At 47.5% G+C, this 24,378-nt stretch overlaps 2 protein-coding genes across 4 annotated transcripts in view; one reads left to right on the top strand and one right to left on the bottom strand.

The window, feature by feature from the left end:
• The window catches only part of zgc:73226 (uncharacterized protein LOC402792 homolog), a 41,261-nt gene extending 19,059 nt beyond the window's left edge, over positions 1-22,202 (bottom strand). For both annotated transcript variants that reach the window (XM_052050928.1, XM_052050929.1), the window contains exons 1-2: positions 22,055-22,202; positions 20,076-20,272 (exon numbers count right to left, since the gene is read on the bottom strand). The gene's annotated coding sequence lies outside the window, so the exon portion shown is untranslated. The remainder of the gene's footprint in view (positions 1-20,075; positions 20,273-22,054) is intronic.
• Positions 314-23,704, top strand: LOC127590942 (mucin-2). Of its 2 annotated transcripts, none has more exons than XM_052050603.1 (3): positions 314-4,269; positions 6,379-6,453; positions 22,080-23,704. In XM_052050603.1, the coding sequence occupies exons 1-3, from the start codon at positions 1,502-1,504 to the stop codon at positions 22,267-22,269; spliced, it is 3,033 nt and encodes a 1,010-aa protein (XP_051906563.1). In that variant the 5' UTR covers positions 314-1,501; the 3' UTR covers positions 22,270-23,704. The 2 variants fall into 2 exon arrangements, with proteins under 2 accessions (XP_051906563.1, XP_051906565.1); XM_052050605.1 differs by having other exon boundaries at positions 315-4,269; positions 6,382-6,453.
• The last annotated feature ends 674 nt before the right edge of the window (positions 23,705-24,378 follow it).

Raw genomic sequence — 24,378 nt, 5'->3', positions numbered from 1 at the left:
CTATTTTGACGGGCTCACAATAGCCAAAGCTCTCAATCAATCAAGATCCCCATCGCCGTTAGCTGTAAGTTGTGCAGTCATCGGCCCTGGTGACAAAAAAATCTATTTTCGAGAAAACACAGACAATTATTTTTAAATGTAGGAAATAACGAAGTGCGTCAGAGAAAGGAATACTCCACTAAAGTACACATAACGTAACTGAATCGACTTCAGTTAACCGAGTCTTGGTCACACCCACCGAGTGTCAGCGGGACGGACGGAAAATTGGAGGGGGAGGGGGTGTCGCGGCTGACGCGGTGTCGAATTGTGAAGTGACGAGAGCACGGCCGAGCGTGGCGGACGGACTGTCACGCGGCGAGCAGATGAATCAGGGAAGGGTGGTGTCAACGCGGCGCATCATCAAGACGCCCGGAAACGCCGCCGCCGACTCCCAAACATGGCGGAAAGGAGAAATGACGTACGCACGCACGCATGTGAGGGATATGACGAGAGTCACAACATGCTGCGTTGAGTCACGTCGGTGCCGCCACGGTGACACGAGTCCACGTACATAAACGGCGTCGCCCGCAGTCTGCGTGAATGAGCTTTAATTACAATCTCCATTCCCTCGCGATTGTGTTCGTCAAGTCTTTTCTTTTGCCACCTCCACCCTGTCATTACATTGGCTGATTGATCTGTTCTTCCTCCATTCTGCGTTGACCCGGCTCCTCATGCATTTTTAAAACCGCAGCCTACCTTATCGCTTCTTCATTATGCCGAGGGAGAAGCGTGCTGTGTTTCAATGGAATCGCAATAATATGGGAACAATTACAGTCTCTCACACCTCCCCCTCTCTCTCTCTTTTTGTTTTTAATAGGAGGTTCTACTGTATTGAGCCACAAGGAAATGACTCGGTGAAAGAAGGGCCAAAAGAAGAAAAGAGTTTTGAAGGGGAGGGCAATAAAACCAAGAAAGCGAGAGCCACAAAAGCCGAATGACGCAGGGCGTGATGGAGAGCCGAGCGGGTCCGGTCTATAACTTGGCCGTCCTTCCTTCTGATGGCCCGGAGGACAACGCAATTGGAGAGGTCGAATAGCCAATGTGATGGACACAAAACCGAAGGACAGGTTGCATCCCCCATGCTTATTCGCTTGGAATCTTTCCCGCAGATGAATGGGGAGCGAGAGCAACAGGAGGCATGAGGCTGTTTGAAGAATATTTAGACTGCACGCATTTATTTTTATACAGGTAAAAGATAAAGGACTTTATCATCTCGACCTGTGAATATGACTTTTCCTTGGGTTAAAGACGAGGGATAACCTGTGCACGAGCCCCCCCAAAAAAACAGTTGTTATTCCATAGGCCGGTCAACACAAAGTCCAGATCTCTTGCTGTTTCAATGCCGATAAATCAAACGGAAATTCAATTTCCTTGGTGATGCACTGACACGCCGGGCCTTTTGCGTCAGATCCGCCTGCCCGCAGAGTTGTTGGATGTTGGGGGAGAGCGAGTGGACAAAGCAATGGTGAGCAAAGAGCCCAACCTCTTGCTGACGGGCCAAAGCAACGGCAAAAGTGCCCTGGTCGAAAAATCCGGGACAATGACCGTGCGTTCTGTGCTTCTCAATCGGGACTCCCCGGATATTGAGAGCCGCCTGAGGCGGCGCCGCAACCGCACCCACCAGGTCCGCTTCAAAGACCTGGAGGATGGCAGCAGCAGCAGCGGCAACAGCGGCACGGGTGAGAACAGCAGCCATCAGAAGCCGACGGCGGATTGCGACAGTCCTCATCCTCTGCACAAACACGGCAGCAAGTCCCCCAAGGGACCGTGGGGGGATCGGGATGGACCACGAACCGGCAGCCTACCAGGTCAGACCTCTGTGGTAGGGGCAGTGCGTGGTGACATGGCGAGTACAATAGAGGTTGTGGCCGCTTTCTTGGCCAGGGCCCCTCCCCATCCACTGACGCCAGGGCCCACACGTCGATGCTGGGCACCGCCGCAGACCAACTCCTTGACCTTGCCAATGACGCGCAAGCCAAGCACCAGCACAGCCATCCAGACCTCGCCATGCCTGAAAAAGTCTCTCTCCTCCACACACACCCGTAGTCACAGCGTGGGAGATTCTTTGGGCATAGACGGCGATGATGAACACGACTCCCAGGATGAGTACCTTTCACACAACCACGTGGCCCTCCTTGGCTCCAAGGATCTGAATTGTCCTGAAGGGCCTGTGGATCGAACTGGGCTTGAACGGAGGTCGAAATCCTCCAAGGTGGAAATGAAATCAACCGTCGCTGTCACAAAAAACTCCAGGCACAGTTGTCCTCCATCGGTCCTTCACAACACCGAGCCATTCCGTTGCACGACCCCATCCTGCCGAGATGGCCCCAAGCGGCAGGGCAGTGTTACTCCCTCGCTGGTCCGGAGGAGAAAGCGTCTGAATAGGACAACGAGCGATCCCGGAAAAGAAGTGCACTATTGCACCACCCCTACTCAGACTGAAAGCCCTCATTCAACACTGCCGGCTACAAACGCCAGACTTTGCGTTTCGCGAGTTCAAAACGAGTGCACGTCTGCCTGTTTAAAATATTGTACGACACAAAGTCAAACGGAGGACAGACAACAGTCTGAAGTCCAGATTCAAAACAGAGACTCCAATTCGACCATCCCTTTAGATATTGCTCAGCGCACCACTCGGATACAAACGGACTCTCTCTTGCCTTTGCCTCCAGACCATCAACCATCCCGGACACAAACCTCTTGCCCCGGTCCTTCTCCTCCTCCGCCACAATCGACAAACTCAGATCACTTTCAAGTTGTGAGTCCCGTGCCTCCGAATGGGATACAGGACCCTCCCCCCTCACAAATAACTACCGTGCCTTACTCGACATCTCCGCCCCCCGCAAGGGCACCAACACAGAGCCCCGATGAATGCAAAGAGCCATCAATCGAGCCGGCTCGCGTCCCCCCACCAACTCCCTCGGCACCCCTGCCCAGTTCTTGCTCCGCACCCACTGTGATCCCGCAGCCCATCTCATACTATACTCACGTCACCCCGTCGGCGTTTTCCAGTGCACCGTTCGTCCAGTCTGATCCATTGCCGGCTACACCGGCATGCCTGACTGCGAACTGCGCCTCCCCCGTCCCAAACATGACATCCCCAATTCCCCTCACCTGTCCGACCCCTTCTCCATGTGACTCCATAAACCAAACCAGTGCTCAACCACAGCCACCAAATGCCTCTCCGGCTCCAAATCAAACACCACTTACAATCGTGACACAAGCCGCTTTGTCTTGCACCTCCATCTCTTATTTCGCTGCAAGCCATGCAGCAGACCCTAACCAAAATCCTCCTAGCCCTATGCGTACCACCCTTATCCAAACTGTAGCTCACTGTAACATTCCATGTCAAGCTTTGCATCCCGCCTCCTCGGCCGGCATAGGCATAGCACCCTACTCCTCTTCGGTACCCAAACTAACAACAAGCACATTGCCGCTGCCACTGAGCAATCTTCCAAACGCGACACCAACAAAAGCCGTCCCTCTGTACTCGTTTCGAGCCGCACCGCCGTACACGCCTCCCTCTCAGGTGCCCTTGAATGCTCAGGATAAGAGGGGCATTCGACTACCACCTCCCGCACCGCCGCCGCCGCCCTACACGCCACGTAAAAAAGGAAATGACCCGCCGGAGGCTGCAGTCCGAGCGCCCGTGCTCAAGACAGAGAGCAAGGCCATCGAGAAGGAGAAAGAAGCTGCGAAATGCGCAGACACGCCCAAAGTCTGTGAGGGAGTCGGCTCTCCTAAGCACAGGGCTAAAACTCCACCAGTTTGTGCGGCAAAGGCAGAAAAGCCATCCACTCCCGCCAAGGCCTGTTTTAAGCCCAGCTGTCTCAGCTCAGCCCAGGCTCAGCTTGGGGTACTACACAAAATGCTCTGCGCGGGATCCAACGCTCCCTGCAGCCAACACGTTCTCCCTCCAAACCAGCAGGGATGTTCTGGGGCCAAGGGTTGCGTCGTGTCCGGGGAGAAAGCCCTGAGCCCCACCCAAGCTGACACGCTGAGACAGGTCAAGGAGATTCTGGGGGGTTTAATGTCCGGAGCCAGGTGTAAGTTGGACCCGGCCCGAGTTACAGAGAAGCTCTTGGGCCCCAACGGGCCCTTGCATGACATTCGCAGCCTGCAGAACCATCTCCACAGTCTGGAGGGCGTCCTGGAGACCAGCCAGAATACGATCAAGATCCTATTGGATGTCATTCAAGATTTGGAGAAGAAGGAGGCTGAGCGAGACGGGTGAGGCGAAAAATTATTATTTCTAGTCCGTATGTCTGCCTCACAGTTCTGAGGTTTGAGGTTCAGATCTTGGCTCCGGTAACATACATTGTTATGTGGCATTGGCATCAGCTCACTCATGGCCCGAATAACGATCGGCGTGAGAGAAAATGGATGGTTCACATGGACACAAGCATCACAGATGAAAGATATACTTGAGAAAAAATAAGACACCATTCTCGGTAAAGCCGTACTTTAAGGTAAACATGAATACGGTGAATTTAGCATCATCTATTTAAACCTAGGGAGAGACTTCAGTCAGATTGGATGATGAAACAATTATGACATCTACTTTACTGTCTTAACCTCCATTTTAGGCCAAAATAAATGAAGGCATATTTTCACAGAAGTTGGATTTACGATCCAGGATTGTTGTGTGTAATCCTCTAGAGATAAGAGCGTAAATTCAACAATAATGTCGAAGCTTACTAAACTGGAGGTTAAATCAAGCCGCTAGTCTGGGTTTAAGCATTGAAGCTTGAGGTCAAATGGGAGCTTAGCCATATTTCAACGTGTAAATATATGACCAGACGCTTCGGGCTAATAGAGCTGTAAACCCGAGCTAGGCGGGGGCCTCTACGGGACCGGGTGTTGGGCGAGGGAGCCATCTGGTCGTCTGCAGCCTGACGTGAAGAAGACTCAGTAGGAATATATAAGTGATGAAGGACTGCTCGTGTGCAAAGTCAATGCCAGCGTGACATGAGAGTACCTGCCGTTTTATTCCGTGACAGCTAATATTGCACGCTCAAGGAGACAGACGCTCAAATGTAAAAATCTAATATTGACTCTTAGGTGAACCAAACAGCGGGATTTTGAAACTTCGATGGCAATTGCACATTTTTGTCCTTGAAGGGTTTGCATTCTCCAAGCAGACCAGGAGAAGCTTATCTGTCATTTTATCTCCGTTGGACTTGATTGCAATGGTCTTCTGACTGGATTAAAATAACATCTCTAAAGGGCTAATCGTTTATTGAAATAAACATAGATTAAGTTGATAATCAATTAGTTATGGATTCATCAATGCACCTCAAACTGAACCGTCTTATGAGTAGTAAAAGGATAACCTAGCACAGGGACCTTGAGCCGGATATCGACGATATCCAATAAACGATCAAACAGCTTTACATCGACGATCCCGCTCAACTATTTATACCTCAGACAACTTTTAACCGAGCACAAAGTAAACATGGCGAGCCCCCCTCCCCCCCGAAGGCAAACACCGCGTTGGAGCAGATTGAGCGTCAAGAGGAGGAACATGAAATATCGCCTGGCAGGAGGCACGGAGGGTTGGGGGCGGAGGGAGCATCTGTAGTTATTTTGACGAGCTCTCATGTCAGTCATGCCACAGAAAGTATTCCTGACGCATCAGTCAAAACGTCAGACTTTTTGATCGACGGACCGCCGCGCTGCCGTGAGGGTGGGGGGGGGGGGATAAATAAATAAATACATCGGCGTCTCCATCTCACGTCGGCGGTTTGGGATGTCGCTAAAACTCTCATTTTCGTTTAATAAATCTTCTTAGTCATCTCTGACGCCTTATCGCCGCAACGCGATGAGAGATACGGTTGGCGTCTGAGGCGTGTAATCCCAAGGGCGCATCGATGCCGACGCGACGCGGACTTTGGCGGTTTCTCGCCGCCGTTTTGCGTGCTCCGGCATCGGAACGCGGTGATGGGGCTCGGTATAATGCACGCAGACTTTTACCTCATAAGCATTATTTTATGCCTGGAGTGATGTAGTGACTCATGAGTTACATAACAGTTGGAGGAGGAAGGGTAGGAGATATGGTTGGGCTGAGTAGCGCTCATTAAAAAATGATCAGGGGATTGATAAAAAAAAATTTTGTGTGTTCGCTCAGTAGAGAGATAAAAACACGCTTGCACGCTCACGCATACGCACGTACGCGATCATTCACACACTCTCAGCCACTCTCACGGGCCCTCTCACTTAAACACACACTCAGCCCCCCCCTCCGTGCACAAGCTCGGTTCTCCCGCACACGCACAAATATGCATGCACACACTAACATCCTTTTGCCCCCTGATATGTCATCTCAATGCTTTTCCATAGAAGACATTCATACCGAACCGGTCAGGACATTGAGAACTGCGGGACCTGCAGAGACTGCGCGTGCATCATCTACAGGTATGGGAATGCAAGGTTTAAGTGACACAATTCGGATTATTTGTTTTTGCTCTCAAGTGTCAAATTTCGGATATGCGTCATGATCCCATAGACAGAACCCCCCCCCCCCCCCCCCCCCAAACCAAAACACACGGGCTTGGATATCTTCAGATCGGATTCACCTGCAAATGTGGATAAAAATCCAAAATTTAAAGAATATCTGTTCTTTGGGGTGCTGGAACGGATTAATGGCATTATAATTCATTTCGATAGGGAAAATGTATTTGGTTCTTGGTCAGATAAATAATTAAAAGCCCTTTGTGCATGCAGATTGTTTCATGCAATATATGGGATACGTATGACTTGACATGGACAAGAAACAGTCAATCGCCCCCAAAATAAAATAAAAATCGGACGCACACATTCGGTTGAAACTCCGCACTTGGACCTGCAGTGTAAAAATCAACCTTCGTGTGGTTATTTGCCGCGTCCCTCGTATTATATGTTCAGGCAACGAGAGCACATTGCGTGTCTCGGCGCGCAGTTATTGTGCATCGCGCTGTCATTGCGGATCACATCACGTTTGGGGAATTTGGTCGTATGGTTTCATTGCCGCGACGGGCGCGGAGTCGCTTCTCCGAGTCACGGCGCGCTTGAGTGTCCGTGGTGAAACCTGCAACGTAGCGTGCGGAATTATAATTTAATGAAAGGAAAATGCCTTATAAACTGGTAGGCAAAATGGTTGACAAGCCAGGACGGTTCTGGGAGAAAATCTTTTGGACAGATAAGGCAAAAGTGGGGCATTTGAATTAGCATGGAGGAAGCTCGGTTATGATCTGGGGCTGCTTTGCCACATCCAGCACAGGATGTCTTGAATCTTTGCAAGGTGCAGTAAAATGTCTAAACTCTCAAAGACATTCTGGGGCAAAACGGCCAGAGTCAGGAAGCTTGCTCATGCGTCCTGTAATGCAGTGGTCCCCAACCACCGAGGCATTTGCTACCTGGCCAAAAATCCGCAGTCTTTCTTTGTTTCTTTTTGTAGCGGAGCATGTAGGTCCAAAATGTCCATCGTCATCCAAAATACTTTCCGCCCGTTTCGCAAAAACTTTCAGATCAGGAATATTAATCTTCCTAACCGCTTGATCCTCACTAGGGTCGCGGGGGGTGCTGGAGCCTATCCCAGCCGTCTTCGGGCAGTAGGCGGGGGACACCCTGGATCAGTTGCCAGCCAATCGCAGGGCACACATAAACGAACAACCATCCACGCTCACACTCACACCTAGGGACAATTTAGAGTGTTCAATCAGCCTGCCACGCATGTTTTTGGAATGTGGGAGGAAACCGGAGCACCCGGAGAAAACCCACGCAGGCCCGGGGAGAACATGCAAACTCCACACAGGGAGGCCGGAGCTGGAATCGAACCCGGTACCTCTGCACTGTGAAGCCGACGTGCTAACCACAGGATTACCGGGCCGCCCAGATCAGGAATACACAACAGCTATTTTTGTTGGAGCCTTTCTGTTTAACAACCAAACCAAAATAGGGTTATTAGTGCGGGAGCAAGCAGCGCAGGGGAAAGAGAGCCGACGCGCACATGACTAGCAGCAACAAATCTCATTTTAATTGCGATGGAGGTGATTTAGGCTTTCACCTCGACATCTCAGAGCGGAAACATGTCAGGCAAACAATGTCATACCTCTTCGGCAACCGAAACATAATGAACAGCTTCGGGTTGGTCATCCATCCTCTTAAGTGAGAGTCTGGGGGAAGGTGGCAGGTACACGAGTTGGACTGATGGCGTAACGCAATTAGATTTAGAGGCGCGTTCATCGCCTCATTATCCAGGCAGGCTAAAAGAAATGGTTCCCATGGCTATGCGAGATAATTGACATTAGTCTGATTGGCAAACAAATGCAATCATTCCCCAAGTCAACCTACTACATGATCACAACATTGTTCGGGATCTACGCAATGATTTGTTTGTGTCCCCCAACCTATTTTTGTGCCACAGACACGTTTCACGTCAACCAATGGTATGACGATCTGGCATCAAGATATAGAAAAATGTCCGATTGTAGCGAATATAGTTGCTGTAATTACTGGGAGCCTCAAAATAGCATGTCAATAATGTACTAATATACAAAATGTAAAACTAAATAGTAAAAATGAAATTTTACTCATCTACTGTCTATGACTCAGTAATTTGATTACTTGTGCTGCTGCACCATTTGTGTTCAGATATCGGTTCCTTACAACGTGACAACACAGCCACATAGATGCCATTCATTTGCCTTTCACATTAAGTGGTATTTAAGATAGTGGACATTAAAAGATTGTGATACCCCCCCCCCCTAATTCTCTTTGTTTTACGTTTAGCTGGACAGTAAATTTCTATTGGGAGTGGTGTAAGACTACTTGAAGCCTCTTTTTTTCCCCCCCAGCTTAGGTTTCACTGATGAAGTTCAGTGTCACCACACAGGGCTCGTATCTCAAATTTTTGCTCACAAGTCAAAGTCAAAGGCATCATCCGAACGCCGATTTGCGATACATTAGCAATGCCAGCTTGAAGTCATTGAAATTAATGATTGTGTTGTCACTGCCTAGTGTGGAGCGTCAGTGTAAATACAGCCATATTAGATAGGCAACTCTAAAATATATAGATTTTTTTTCCCATTATAACCACAAATATACTCCAGCTTTCCAAATTTGACACTCAGTGTGGGGTTAAAAGAATGGAGTTCGTCGAAAGAGTCATATAGTAGTAGTCGAGAGCTCTCAGCTTGAAAGTAAATTGACATTCATCCGGGCAGATGGAACCCATACAGAGCAGGAGCACCCACTTTTTAGGAAGTGATCATACACGCACGCGGATTTGAAATGATTCGGGGGCATTTCTTGCGCTCCCTTAATCAGACATTAGTCATCATCGACACACCGCGCTTTCACGGATCAGATGAGACGATTGCGCCGGGGTCGTCTCATCTGTCAAGCCTCCTGCTAATGCATGATGGGGTGGATTGTCTGCTTGGCCAAGACGATGGGGGAAGAAAAAAGCAGAGTGGTAGTTGGGGTGGGGTGGTGGTGGTAAATGAGCAGTGTGATGGAGAAGCCGTATCATTTGACAGGACAGATTCCATCAATCCCCCCCCCACAAAAAAAAGAGAGAAGAAGAGGAGCTTGAGCACATTACATCAGTGGAGATGAAACGGAGGAGGGGAAAAAAAAAGAGTTTGGAGGAATGCGAGTGATTTCAGAGCAGAATGTTGCCTTCACCCCGCTTTGACCCAGCTGGAACATCAAATGCAACACAACTTTTTTTTTGAAAGCTCCCGAAACACATCAATCCTTTCGCTATCTTTACGGCTTATCCTTTGTGAGCTTTGGAAACGCATTTCAGCAACCATTTTGCATCCTGCACAGGCCGTGCCTTCCTTATTTATACAAAAGCAGCATTTTGGGATTGCCCAAAAAACTATACAGTGGTCACTTGACTTTACTTCGTTTCATCAATCAGTTCACTTAGTCGCCGGAACTAAGTATCGGCGCAGGTAACGTGACTTCATAATAACGTTTATTTTTCGTCGGCAGACATTTTACTGAACACGTCCCATGATGCATTGTGTTGAAGTGTGTGCGTGGCTTTGTTCTCTCAACTTCTTTCCAGGGCAGAACTTATGTAAACTGCTGATGCCACTTTGCATGCAAATGCAACTTGCAACAGAACATTACATTTTGAACACTTTGTACTGTGGGGGTGTGGGGATCCCCTCGCGACGTAATTAAACATTTGATTCGTTCAGGCTTCGAAAATAAATAAATAAATAAAAGCGTCTTATTACGGCGAGAATAATGCACGGCACGTCCAACACTATTTATCGGGCATCGGTGGCGCATTAATCGCGTATTAATATGTAGAATCCGATCGTGTGACCATGCAGGAGAGTTAATTAGCAACCCCCCCACCCCACCACACCCCACCCCCTCGGTGTCATCATTCTTGTTACTAATGGCCCAACGTGAGAGTAAAGTGGATCCTAACAAGGAGCTGTTGTGCTTAATCCCTGTGGAGTGCGGCCTAATCAGATCTGTACTCTGCTGCTTTATCTCTGCTCCTTCTCACTCGGTTGCTCCATCACGCATTTGGCTGGGGGGGGGGGGGGGGAATGAGGGGGTATTCCAACAAGCGAACCGCTTGCACCTCGATTAATGACTCTCAGGACCCGACGTTTGCGGCCAAAGTCAAAGTCCAGCCGGTGTTTTGCCTTTTTTTCCACAGGCAATCCCTCATCGCCCACGTTGAGAGGTAGATAATTGAGAAAAGGCTTCAGCGGGGGCGATTCCAGAACATTTTTTTTTTTTTTTAAATCACAACACACGCTGCACAAATAAACCGCCCACGACGTTAAGTCAAAGCTAACAACTTGACTGCTCACGCTGTACAAGCGGGCATTGTGGGTCGGTAGCGACTATTCTGCATAAATCCCGATGCTGATGGTCGTGCATACGTAAAATAAAATTAAAAATGAATAAAAATCAAAATTTCGGATATAAAAGTCCGAAAGAAAAATCTAAACTGGTGCGACTGGGCTGAGTTTTTAATCGTGGCCTGGGGCTGTGAATCTGAACACACCCGTCGGGAAAGAGGAAAAGTAAATCTATTCAAAACGATGCATCAGTCCACAAACACGGATGATGACGATGACACGTCCGGCGATAAGCGAGCGTGCCGTTTTGGGCCGCGCGCTGACAGTCTTACGCCGCTGCGCAAATTAAGTTCATTGCCTCAGTGCACTGCATGTCCCAAACGGAAGATAACGCGTATTGACTTTTTGTTTTTGTTACATCATGAAACAAAACTGTCTGCCCTCGGTTTAAGGGTCTATTTTGCACGCGTAGATACAAAATGGACTGTTCTGGCCCCAGATCTGACTCCTTCGTCCAAGTGCAACGACGGCGAGCCGATTTTCGTACCGTTTCAGTTGCGCGCTGTCATTTACAGTGTCTGATTCTCAATATTGTCATTTGTCCGCACCGCCATTTGCAGGCGATCAGATTGCATTCCTCTACATACCCATAACCTGTATTCGATTGGGTTGCCGTGGTAACTCTATTCCTTCTATACCAGGGGTGTCAAACATACGGCCCGCGGGCCGGAACCGGCCCCCAAGGAGGTTCAATCCGGCCTGCGGGATGATTTAAAAGTGAAAAAAAAAATGCATAAAAGACACAGAATGAATATTTTAAATAAAATGCAATTCGTGGATTATCCACTAGGGAGCAAACTGTTTTGATCACATTAGAAGACAACATTGTTTTGATCGGGGAAGAAAACAGCGGTCTGTCACCGTCGGTGATAGACCCAACGCAGCAAATGATATGAAAGCGCCAATCAATGCTTCTTGAGACCAAAACAAAGGAAAAAGATGATATTATGGTGATTCATAGCACAGTATGGTATAATGTTAATGGTTCGGCCCATTTGACATCTACCGAGTCCGTATGTGGCCCACAATGTGAAATGAGTTTGACACCCCTGTTCTAAACACTTGACACGACCAGTTGCTCCACCGTTCGCCTCCGCCGTACCTCACTTCAAAAGTCTCATTTCTGGTTTTTATTGAGAAACTATTCCTTGTCTTTGTGCAACACAAGTTCGAAGTCGACAGGTCTTCTCAGCCTCTCACAAGTACTCGGGAACAAGTTCCGAAGCGTGTCTCATTTGTCGAGTGCAGCTCTGATAAGCATATGCGTGCCAGGCACAGCAGCGCTACGCCAGAGGACTCCTTCACCGGGGCCTTCCAACACACGTAGGACCGGAGCTTTTTTTTGACTCACGCGAAATCGACGGGGAGTGATGTCGATGAACAATTTGTGACAGCGCCTACAGTAGCGACTCATCTCCCCGCCACTCTTACCGCGCACCCGTCATGAATCAGCTCTCCCTGACGCACATCCGCACTGACACGACATTCCTTCCTCGCACGCTGCCCTTCGATTGCCATCGACCAGAAAAGGCAGTTTGAGGAAGCGCGGCCGGGAAATTGGGTTAACTCTCCAGAGCTCAACTTTTTTCCTCTCTACACGCAGTCTTCTATTCACCGTAGCCCCCTTTTCAGATAACTAACGGAGTCAAATACTCGGGCGGCGTTAAAACCTAATTACATCGGCTTCCGGGCTTTAAAAAGTAATAATGAAGTGGGGAGGGATGACACCTGGGTCGAGGATGGACGGATGGATTTGACAAAGTGCTTTATCGATACGTCAATGACTGATTGTAAGAATTACTGACAGATGGAGAGTGTGGCACTTTGATTTGCGAGCGGGGCAATTGACGGGGTTTTCATAATTACAGACAACCGCATAAGCAGAGTGATGGATGGCAGCCGGATGGATGAATGGACGACGGGCGAACGGATGGCCCGAATTGGGCGATCGTCGGGTTGATCGCGCCTCTCGCATCACCATTCGTTCACTTCGCAAAGTGGCCCAGGGAGGCGTTTCAGGCGTCAACCGGCTCTCCACCGTTGTTACAACATTTTGCCCGCAGCTGCTGACAGCTCCCTCATTGTCTGAGATTCATCCAGGGGAACGCCGCATTTCACACAACGCAAAGGAGCGGACCGTCCCCGGTCCAATAGATAGCTTTCGGTCTCGCATCCTTCACACACCAAATGCGCTTTCGACTTCTTGCGCCTTCGCTATAAGTCTATTTCACACCCAAAGGCTGCGGTGGGAAGGTGGCGGGGGGGAGTGAGGATCCAAAGCCCCGTCTGCTGGAACGGGAGCAGCATGTGAGGGGAGAGGAAAAGGCAGCTACCTGCAGTTTGCCCGCCTTCCATCAAAGCCAAAAGGAAACGGGAACACGAGGCAAGCTTTATTCAGGGGAAACCCACACGTGCGCTATAAATAACGGGCATGCAAATGAGCGGCAGCCGCGTCATTTAGACAAGCGCAAGCAAATTACCAGATGAAGCCATACGCCGTGTTCACGGTCACCGGGATATTTCGGAAGCACAATCCCGCCTCGGGCCGTTCATTAAACATTGACAATCCTCTGACATTACCATAACCGCCAGTGAAAAGAGCCCACTTCCTGGGAGATAAGATGAATTCCCAAGAAAGTAGCAAGGTTAAAAGGGAGGAGGAGACGGCGAACGGCGTTTCTGTATTTGAAGAGGCAATGAGGCGAAGCGAATAGAACCGAGATGAATTTTAAGAGGCAACTCTTTCGGGGGACCGACCGGGCTCTCTTTCCGAAGAATGACATTCATATTTGAATATTATGCAAATCGCCGAGTACGTCCAATGCAAACACGCGGCATCCGTGTAGAAAGTCGGAGTTGATAAATGGGAGAGCTGGTTTCTTATCGTCTGCAATCAATCTACCGTTTTTTTTTTGCAGTGTCATCGCGTGATTTGATTTGATTATATATATATCATTCATTCATTCATTCATCTTCCGAGCCGCTTGATCCCCACTCGGGTCGCGGGGGGTGCTGGAGCCTATCCCAGCCGTCTCCGGGCAGTAGGCGGGGGACACCCTGAATCGGTTGCCAGCCAATCGCAGGGCACACAGAAACGAACAACCATCCGCTCTCACACTCACACCTAGGGACAATTTAGAGTGTTCAGTCAGCCTGCCACGCATGTTTTTGGAATGTGGGAGGAAACCGGAGCACCCGGAGAAAACCCACGCAGGCCCGGGGAGAACATGCAAACTCCACACAGGGAGGCCGGAACTGGAATTGAACCCGGTACCTCTGCACAGTGAAGCCGACGTGCTAACCACTGGACTACCAGGCCGCCCATATATCATTCAGTACCAACCAATTCTGGACCAAGTCTGAAAAGACGTTTAAAAACGTCTTTGAGAGTGAATGAGTTTTAAGCACACAAACTTTTCCCAACACGCTTAACCTATTGCAAGTAGGAACAAATCGAAAAGCAGCTTGCTCGATTTGACTTATTCTCTGCCCTGTGTTGGAAGCCAAAGTTAGTTTCAATTCAACTCGTATGTCTACTGTCATTCAAACAAAACCGTTTCACCCCAACCAAGTCTTTTTTTCGTGCCCACTCTTCTCTCGTTGTGCTTTGTACGTCGAACAAGTCATGCCCCCCTCCCTCCCTCCGGCCCGTCAAATCCCCCCGACGGCTGCTGGTTGATTTCACCCTCGCAGTTCAGAACGAGGCTGACGCCTTGGGTGCATATCCTCGTCCCCTTGCGAGGCGCCTGTTGCGCGGCGGCTCAGCCCTGAAGTGAAGATGGATTACTGCAGAAGAACTGCCTGGCCTGCCCTTTTACACGTTGCTCCCACACACACACACACACACACACACACACACACCGCTTCTCCATTATCCGCCTCATCCGCGGTGCAGCGCACGCACGCACGCACACAAAGCAGCAGGTCTGGAAGCTCTGACAGAGTCGTTAGAGAAAGGTCAAAGTCAAGAATCTGACAAATCTTTCTTCAGAGAGTGAAAATACGTCTCTCACATTCATTTATACTGAAAGCGCAGCAGCTTGTAGGTGTTGGGTTTCTATTCCTTTCTATTTATCTCGTCTTCACTCGGCCGCCTCCGCGTGTTATTGGTCGGAGGAGGCCATGCGTAGTTGTCGGATGATCAATGTCCCGTCCGATATAGACGGACGGCGTGTTGGAAAGAGCAAAACAAATCCCAAAGATTGCCTCCGTGTCAAGCGGCTCCGGGGACTTAACCTTGTTCATCGAAAGGTGGGTCGGTCGGCATCAGGATGCTCAACTAAAGAGCCTTTGATTTTCATTGCGCGTAATGTAGCAACTAGCATGTATGTATATGGACGCAGGAAGGAATTAAAATCTCTTTTCCGCCACTTCAGTTTATCGGCACGGAAAGCGCAGCAATGTCACTGGATCGGAATGATTCAACTTTAACCCCACTGCCAAATTTCCCCTTTTGGATGCAAATCCGACATTTCATTGTAGTTAACCCCACTTTCCGCATCTCAACCCCTCTACCTAGCAACCAATCGCACTGCTGTCGAGAATGACTTTGTGCCAAACAACAAATCTTCAAGATAGATTACACATCTGTCGACAATTCCGTACGGATCACCGGATGGAACCCTCCCGCCAGCAAATTGACAGAAAAATAACAACCCCCCCTCGACGAGTTCACCGAACGCCCGATTGCACCGTCCCATCAAACAACCAAGTGCAAAAAAAAACGATTGACAGCCTCGCACCAAACAACCTATTGGAGCGATGTCAACAATTCTCCCCGGAACGAACTTATCACGCCAACGTATCAACCCTACCATGACGCTAACTCGGTGGCAAACAATCAACTGCATCAGTTATCATACCTCCCTCACTGACAACATCCCCCGCAGGAAGAAAAAAACAAAACAAAACAAACGATCTGATAGCCTGCCTGCAAATTTGCCGAAATGATCCACCTGCACAGGACCAATTCCGCTCCTCATCAACAAGTTTGGCCGGACAACCTATCGCCCCCTACGCGTCATCAACAATTGATTGTGCCACCTGCCAACAGTTTGACACCAAACAATCGATGGCGTCACCGTCTGACGGGATTCTATTTTACCTCATGAAGTGCGCATATACAGTATTCGTAAAAAAAAAATACCGGGCGGCCCGGTAGTCCAGTGGTTAGCACGTCGGCTTCACAGTGCAGAGGTACCGGGTTCGATTCCAGCTCCGGCCTCCCTGTGTGGAGTTTGCATGTTCTCCCCGGGCCTGCGTGGGTTTTCTCCGGGTGCTCCGGTTTCCTCCCACATTCCAAAGACGTGCGTGGCAGGCTGATTGAACACTCTAAATTGTCCCTAGGTGTGAGTGTGAGTGCGAATGGTTGTTCGTCTCTGTGTGCCCTGCGATTGGCTGGCAACCGATTCAGGGTGTCCCCCGCCTACTGCCCGGAGACAGCTGGGATAGGCTCCAGCACCCCCCGCGACCCTAGTGAGGATCAAGCGGCTCGGAAGATGAATGAATGAATGAATGAATGAATAAAAAAAAAAAATCTCATTCACTCCCAAAGACGTTTTTAAACAAACCCTGACTGTGGAAGTTATGATAAACAATGACAACTCGGCCTAGTATGCAGTTTGCCAAGGTGTGGAAGTGATAACTGTTAATTCAAGTCATCTAGATATCGCGATTGTGATGACGGGGTCAATAGTAGCTCAGTAGTACCAACGTATGTTAAAGTGGATTCATTTGAATGCGTGGAACTGGCGGTAAGACGAAAGTCATTCATGTTACCACGGAATCACGTTGATCAAACTGCGGTGGCCACGTAGTTCCGCCCCGGCGCGGTTCTTTGTCTTATATGTGAGTTTTCAGGATCGCTTGTGCGAGCGAGGCTGATGAAAGCACAACGACAATGTAGTAACTCTACAGTTTCATCAACCGTTAAATCCTTTTCGTCCGACGGGGACTCTAAATAAAACAGTGACCGGTGTTGAGCACACTTGAAAAATCTCCACTGCCGGGCAAACGACTATAAATCCAATCTATCCCGGTGAGGTTACAATAATCCTTTCACAAAATGGTGCAGCCGCCATGTCCGGTGTTTGTTTTATGTGACAGATGTACTGCCGGGCTTGAAAAACATGAGCGGCCAAGAGGTGCGAGGGGAGGGAGGACTAAAAAAAAAATAAAGGGAGCGCTTGTTTTGTCGTAATCACAGAGCTCCCAACTGGCGCCGACGCCGGGAGCCAGATGGTGCCCATCACCGTGAGGAGGTGGGACGAGGGGGGCACTGCCTCATGTGGATGATGTGTCATATAAATACTAATCACGCTTGAAACCCGCCCACTGCTAAACGAGATCCCGAAAGCTCCTCTACTCGCACCCGCTCACTCCTGACGCTCGACAGTGGTGGGAAACGAGTACAAATACTTCATTAATGTAACTAAGTAGATTTCTCTTTCACTGAATTTTCACGAAACAGATACCTGTACTCTGGACTTCTCATTTTGTTGTTAAAACAAAAAAGGTTGCGATTCACTTCAAGTTCATTTGACTAATTTTCATAAATTGTACTAGATTTGTACACATTTATTATTTGAACCCTTTCAGAGACAGAGGTTACGACAGTGGACAGTTTATCATGTAATGAGGTTATAGGAGGCATCTATTTGAGAGGAGGCCTTCATTTAATACCCTTGACTGAGGCTGAAATCGAAAGTACAACAATGACAATAAATAAATAAATAATAACTTCTTCAGAATGCGATTTCCTTCGTGTCTGGTTTTCTCCCCGTCTATTCTCGGCTGCGTGACACAGCAGCTCCCCCTCGAGCGCCAATGAAACACTCAGCTGTCAAATCTTTCCCATTTAAGCAGTGATCAGTCAATACCTCAATAATGCACGCGCCGCATCATTTAGCAGCCATTTTATCATCCTCATACCCGCGCCATGCAAAAAAATAAAACAGACCCCAGTCGGAGAACGCGCGGCGTTTCCATCACAGCAACGTGGGGATAAATCACTTCAGTGGGCGCCTGCTGGCTTGACTTGTTAGGACAGACTGTGTGTCAGCACACCTCAACGCATATGTTGCACTAAATTTGTCCCACAATAGAGACGGCCGGCCGAGAGGCTGAAATAGTAGATTTCGCTCCGGTTTCCTCAATAGCAGCAATCCTGGCAAGAAGTGCCACTTCAATGCCTTTGTACACACGTACAAAATCTCACACTTTGTTAAAGTTACATCCCGTGTAAGATTCTATCCACTTGCACCGTAACGACTGCACTTGAAAATGCAGGAATAATGCAGACCGCATTGCTCATTGAAAACCAGCAAGGTATCCGAGAAGCGCTACAAAAAGGTGGCAAGCGGCGAGCTAACGGTGCACTTTGGGGTTGCGGGCGGAAATATTCCCCGGGAGTGCAACCAAACAAGCCAGACCTAAAATAATAATTGCTAATATGAGACTCGCCAGGAAAGGGAACACCAAATGAATGCTAATGTGACACCGGAATGTTTATATCAGTGGTCGCCACCAAATAGCCCCTCAGGCTACTTGGAGAGTCGGCACTTGTAAATTGAAGCCGATTTACACGGTACAGGAGAAGTGAACCAATTTCTTTTTTTTCCCCCATCAATGGACACTACAGCTTCTTGTATACTTTCACAACTTAGCTCCTGGCAGACGTGTGCACATTTTGAGCATGACATCTCTGATCCACTGGTGAAAGGACACATGGATTTGCTCCTCTTTCATTGATAGCTGCTTCAAACATCACGACGTGTGCTGGAATATGGTCATGATTGCTCAACTGTCAATGTTTTAGGTTACATGTCGTGTTAAATTCCCATATTTCGCTGTTGTGAAAGCGCTATATAAATAAAGATGTACTGTATTTTACATAAATGCTAATTGTTAGCATGTCAAGAAGGCGCATTCCGACGAATGTTAGCATTAAGATGGCGGGGTTATTTTTCGATAGTTGTTTGGCTGCTTGACATACACGACGTTTAATTGTTTTTGTTTTATGTTTAGTTTGACAGAAACCTCTACAGGGAATGACATGACACAGCTTGAGGCCCAAAGATGGCTCTTATCTTGAAAAACATGAACGTGGGATCACTTGTGTTTCAAGGCACGATAGAGCGCCCGAAATGCAGTTCCTGAAACGTTTGGCTTTGCCAGATATCACTAAGCGCTCTCATCTTTTAACACTTAGCTGTTTGTCCAAACTCGAGCTTTGTCGGGTGATCTTCGCCGCCACTCGTTCCCGCGTGACACAATTCACTAAACGGGTCGCCCCGAGCAGTCGGCGACAGATGCCTGGCGCGTCAGCTGGGACTCCTCCCAAAGTAAACCAAAGCGGTGAGCGGAAATTTGAGGGGGAACAGATTCCCCCCCCCCACGGAGCGGCTGGATCACAGCTGCCAGTCTCGCTTTTGGCTGCTGTCGTCGTGTATTGGACCTTGGTTCATTTATACACTTTGCACAGCATCCACCCCGTCGCAAATAGAGTCCACAGAGTAATCGAGGACAGGACCACAATGGCGGGTTTTCAGCTGGAACCCCCGACTGCGTTTATTTCCTTACGTTTCCTCGGCAATCAATCATCCTTTCGCTCGCTCTTTGCAAAGCTATTTGACGCGGCGCCTGATCTTTAACCCGCACCATTATTCATCAGCTGTCAGTAAACAACTTTTTTTTGGGGGGGGGGTCCTATTTATTCATCGACACTTCAGTGTCAGTGTGTCTGTGCTTGCTCTGAAAACATTCCAGAAAGGGTCTCGAAGTTGCTAATAAGGTCATAGGCAATATACAGATATAAATACTTGGATACAACCCTGAGGTGGCCATTTTGAAGTAAGGAGCAAAAATTCATAAATCGAGTAAACCACAGATACTGAAAAAAAAAAATGCATTTGCATTTGCATTTGTGATCTACCACTGACGAAACCATGATGAAAAGACAATGAGAGGGATGGACACAAAGGTTTTTGGATATACTCTGACACAAAGCCTGGACCATCAACAACTGCTTGGACGGCCTCCAAATATTCTCAACAATAACGCATTGCTGTCTCAAGCCGTGATACGTTGAGGCGTAATACAATCCGACTGCGTTTAGCATCCGGCGATTCGCTAGAATTAAAAGATGAATTCCACTGCTACCTTCGATGACTGGATGATGGGTTCCCGAGGGATTATTTATACGCGTGGAGGCCTTTTCCTTGTTCAGTCGCCTCGTCCTCTCATTCCGCCTCGTTGTTGCCGTTGCGTGTTCTGTTCTTCAAGTTTCACTTCATTTCAATTTTCTCCAATCCTCCGGGGGATTTGATCAGTGGCTCGATGCAACGGTGATGGTTTTGCTGTGAAAGAACAAGAAAGCACCTCAGTGTTCATGGCAGGGTGATGCAGTCCCTTTTATTGCAGCAGGAATAACACCTGCTACACAAAGCACCCGCAACAAAAAATGCGTCCAAATTTAATCTGTGTATGTTGCACAAACAGCACATTTGATATTAAGTTGTACTTGATTTGACTTTTACTCCCTTACAAAAATGCTTGCATACTATTAAGCAATGCTGGATGGGTAATTTTGACAAATGAGGTTAGACTGGAATCCCCAATGACAATCATGTTGGCAGATCATTTGATCCGCGGTGAACGCTAAGAGCAGGTGGAGGTATGCGCTGGAGAGGAGGGAAATCAAGAGTGAGACAGGACATATGTGCTTGAATGAGAGGAGTGGAGGGGGAAGAATAATGACCCCCAGTGAGTTAAAAAAAAAAGTGTTGGGTTGTTGATTTCCGGCCTTGCGGGAATAAACCTGAGCATCCTCCACCAGGCCCTGCATCGCCTCAACATGTCCTTGTATTTATTCCCAGCATCTGCTGCTGCTGCCGTGTGATGAGAAACACTCGCTAACTAGGCCACCGCATAATAATAAGTGAGAATAGCAGCAAAGGAACGGTTTGAAAAAAAAGAGAGAGAGAGAGAGAGAGAGAAAGTGGGTGCACAGCAGGAAGCAGCTCACCGCAAGCTGATATTGGTCACATGACTGAGCAACATCCAGTGGCCGTTATTTCTTGTCTTTTCAATCCATGAGTTTATGCCGTCTGAAGTGTTAGCGAGTATGCGTGCTTCAATGTTAGCTTTCAATGCCGTTTGGTTACCTCTAATTTAATCATGCTGTTACAGATTGTCTTATCCAAGTTATTAACTTTCTGTTTTTTGTTAGCTTGATAGCAGTCTGAGCCGGTATTAACCAACATTTAGTAAACAAAGGACTCTGTGTGACCGACCGCTGCCTTAGCTTCTGGTGCTAGCTTCATTAGTCGCCCTATGCTTGACATTAGCAACACATGATGGTTAAAGTTTATTATATGCATTTATTTCTTTGTGTGTAGAATTCTACATTCTCTTTTTGTATCAAATCCCTTCAACTCGATAGGACTCCACGCCAATTGACCATTTGCAGCTGTTTGATGAGGAGCGCTGAGTGATAACGTAGACTGCTAGCTTAGCTTCGTGTGTTAGCTCCAACGTCCATATGCTAAACCAATAGCAAGTAGTGATACTCCAAGCATATTGACATATTTGTCTCATTTTTCCATGTTCAACATACCGATTATCAAAAGATATTCAGATACTGTACGTATTAGAATTCATCAATATGTCTGTAAGGGTCATTTCCTGTATTTGCATTTAATGGTCACATTACGCTCAGGGGATTGTTTTTCTTTCCCTGGAACTGTGGCCTTAGACAAGGGGCAATGAATTTTCAACAATTTGAAATACCAATCACTGTTCAGACAAAAGCTCCAGGCTTCTGCCAGAGAGCAAAAAAAAAAAAAAAAAAAAAAAAAAAAGAAAATCGACTCGACTACACTTTACATTTGGTTGGGGTTAATCAGTGACACTTTTAAATGGTGGCCTATTTAAAGTGATCGGTGAATTCCCAACACTGCCACATCCCAGTTAAAAGATTTTGAGCACACTTGTGCAACCGCATTACTTCAGTTACTACTTCCTGTTGCAAAAATATTTTCATGAAAAATTCAATTTAAGGCGGGCAGGTTCTTGGTGGTATTACGAACTGGGGTGTGTAGACTTTTTATATGCAACGCATCAACACTTGTGTGACTGACCAACAATATTTTTATGCCACTCCAGCGTCGAACACGACTTTCGTCTTCAGGAAGGGCAGGTGGTCCGCACGTGGAAGGTGGGCGATCCTCCCGAGGGTTCGCCGCAGACTTCATCCCCTCCATCCAGCACGCCCAGCCAACAGGACTCGCCCCAGGCCGTGCGCCCCGTTGCACCCACCAAGAAGAACAGGAAAAAATGCTTCTGGTTCCTCTGAAAAAAAAAAAGGAGACTTTTGCAACTGCAATACTCCCGTGGACGGCTGATTTCATGAGCGGAGAGGACGATGACATGCCGATACACAAAAGGGAAACAAAAAACAGTGGGACGACGAAACAAAGGTTGAGATTTGAGCGCCTTTTTGTTGGGTGGTGACGACAAACTGACAATGCCCCGATGTGCTTTTAGAGCTCTCCAAAAAAAAAAAAAAAAAGGCCTCTTCAGCTTTGTTATGGCGCGGGACGGTCGCTTCAAGTGCAATATGACTAAGCAATGATGAGATGTCAAGAGGATGAAAACAGATGATCGACACGACACACAAAAAATTAGGGATAGTCGGATTTCAGGTGAGATGTCAGAATGAACCTAAAATGCGCCAGAACATGTTGAGATGAACTTCATTTGACCTTCTCTTCATGCTTGATGGCACACGTCCAACTGCGGAGTGCTTCGGTAGTTTTTGAACAACTTGCTGTTCTCTAACCAGGAGCCGAAGTGCAAAATGACAAGTCGACCAATTCATTTCCAAGAACGTCCACTTGCGGTCTTTGTCGTCGCAACCTGCTGATGACACACAAAGCTCATGAATGTTGTCTCGGTCTTGTGATGACAACATTTGCATTTTGCCCTTCAACTGCGTGGTTAGAAAACAGCAAGTGTTGCTCAAAGTACACAAACACTGCAACATGCGCCGTCAAAATTTAGACAATGAAATTCACATATAAAGGTCATGGTGCATTAAAGTTCATCCTGAAATTTCCGGAAAGAAAGTCAACGTCCCCAATTTTCTTTGTGTATTAAAAAAAAAAAATCTATATATCCAGTCAAATATTTAAAAAAGAATTTGGAGTCATCATCATTATGGACTAATGAGGGTCAGAACACCAGCTTTTATATTCAGACATTGAATATATAACATCAAAGACTTGTGTTTAAATATTTAAAAAAAAAATATATATATATATATACATCTTTTACTATTCAAATTGTGGGAGAAACCATTGTGCATTTCCAAATGAGCAATCACTCACTTGCCCTTGCCACACTCCACACGTTATAAGCAAAGTACATTTCCATGAAAAAGTATTTAAGAGGCTCCTGTGCACATTCTGCCATGTTATATTTCAGATATGGATTAATGCTCTATTAAAAAAAAAAAAGTATTTTACCACAGCTGCTCAGGGGTGTGGCCTCATTCTTTCACCCTTTGACGCTGGTAGCACAAGTACTGTTTATGCACGTCGGCGTAGGTTACGAAAACCACGTGGCGTTAAATGTTTCACTCTGGATTCATTTCGGAAGACTCGATTGATCAGATTGGCGAATGCTTTGCTGCATCAAAATGGAGAGTGAGGAGTCATGGTTGGCAGTGGAAAGGTTAGCTAGAATTTTTGTTTTTTTGTGACTTTCACAATTATCACCTCCTACGCCCACCCCCAAAAAAATGTTCATGTTCATTGGGGGGTTTCCAAAAATATTCAAAACATGAATTAGGCGACGATGCTGTCACACGAATGATTTTATGAAATGACAACTTTTGGGCCATTATACTGAAATAATGTACCGGTAGTTCATTATTCACACAATTTTTGCCGGTACAGTATCGTAAACCGAGGACCCCCCCAAACTAAGTTCACAGGAAATAATTTGTGGGTCATCGTGGACAGCATTTTTTTTAAGTGGGCTTTCCTTTGGCAAATAAACATGTCAAAACATGAAGAAAAATGGCCGTTTCTAAAGATGAAATGTCCATGCGGCTGCGCTCTGAACCAGACCAGCTCTAAATGATTTTCTGTCCTTTTCACTCACACAGCCTACTTTCCTGGACACTGCAGGGCAACACGAAGGAAATTAAGCCTCAGCTGTTTGACGGCTGTGAGAAGTCCCAAATATTACTACTTAGTGATTCATGACACACATAAGCTGCTTTTCGCGATGCTCCGAGGTGCTGTGACCTTATGGCCTCCTTTTAGTTTGAGGGAAAGCAAAAAAACTTTGTGGAACTCGTTTTGTGGCTAATTTTTGTGATTGGCTCAAACTAAGTTTTGTCTTTTGCCAAATCAAAGGGATTCGGACTTTATTTTTTGTGCTAGCCCTGCCTGAACAC

Source organism: Hippocampus zosterae, chromosome 18, assembly GCF_025434085.1.
Source record: "Hippocampus zosterae strain Florida chromosome 18, ASM2543408v3, whole genome shotgun sequence".
NCBI lineage: Eukaryota > Metazoa > Chordata > Actinopteri > Syngnathiformes > Syngnathidae > Hippocampus > Hippocampus zosterae.
Note: the sequence above shows the minus strand (reverse complement) of the source record. Positions and strands in the feature narration are given on the sequence as shown.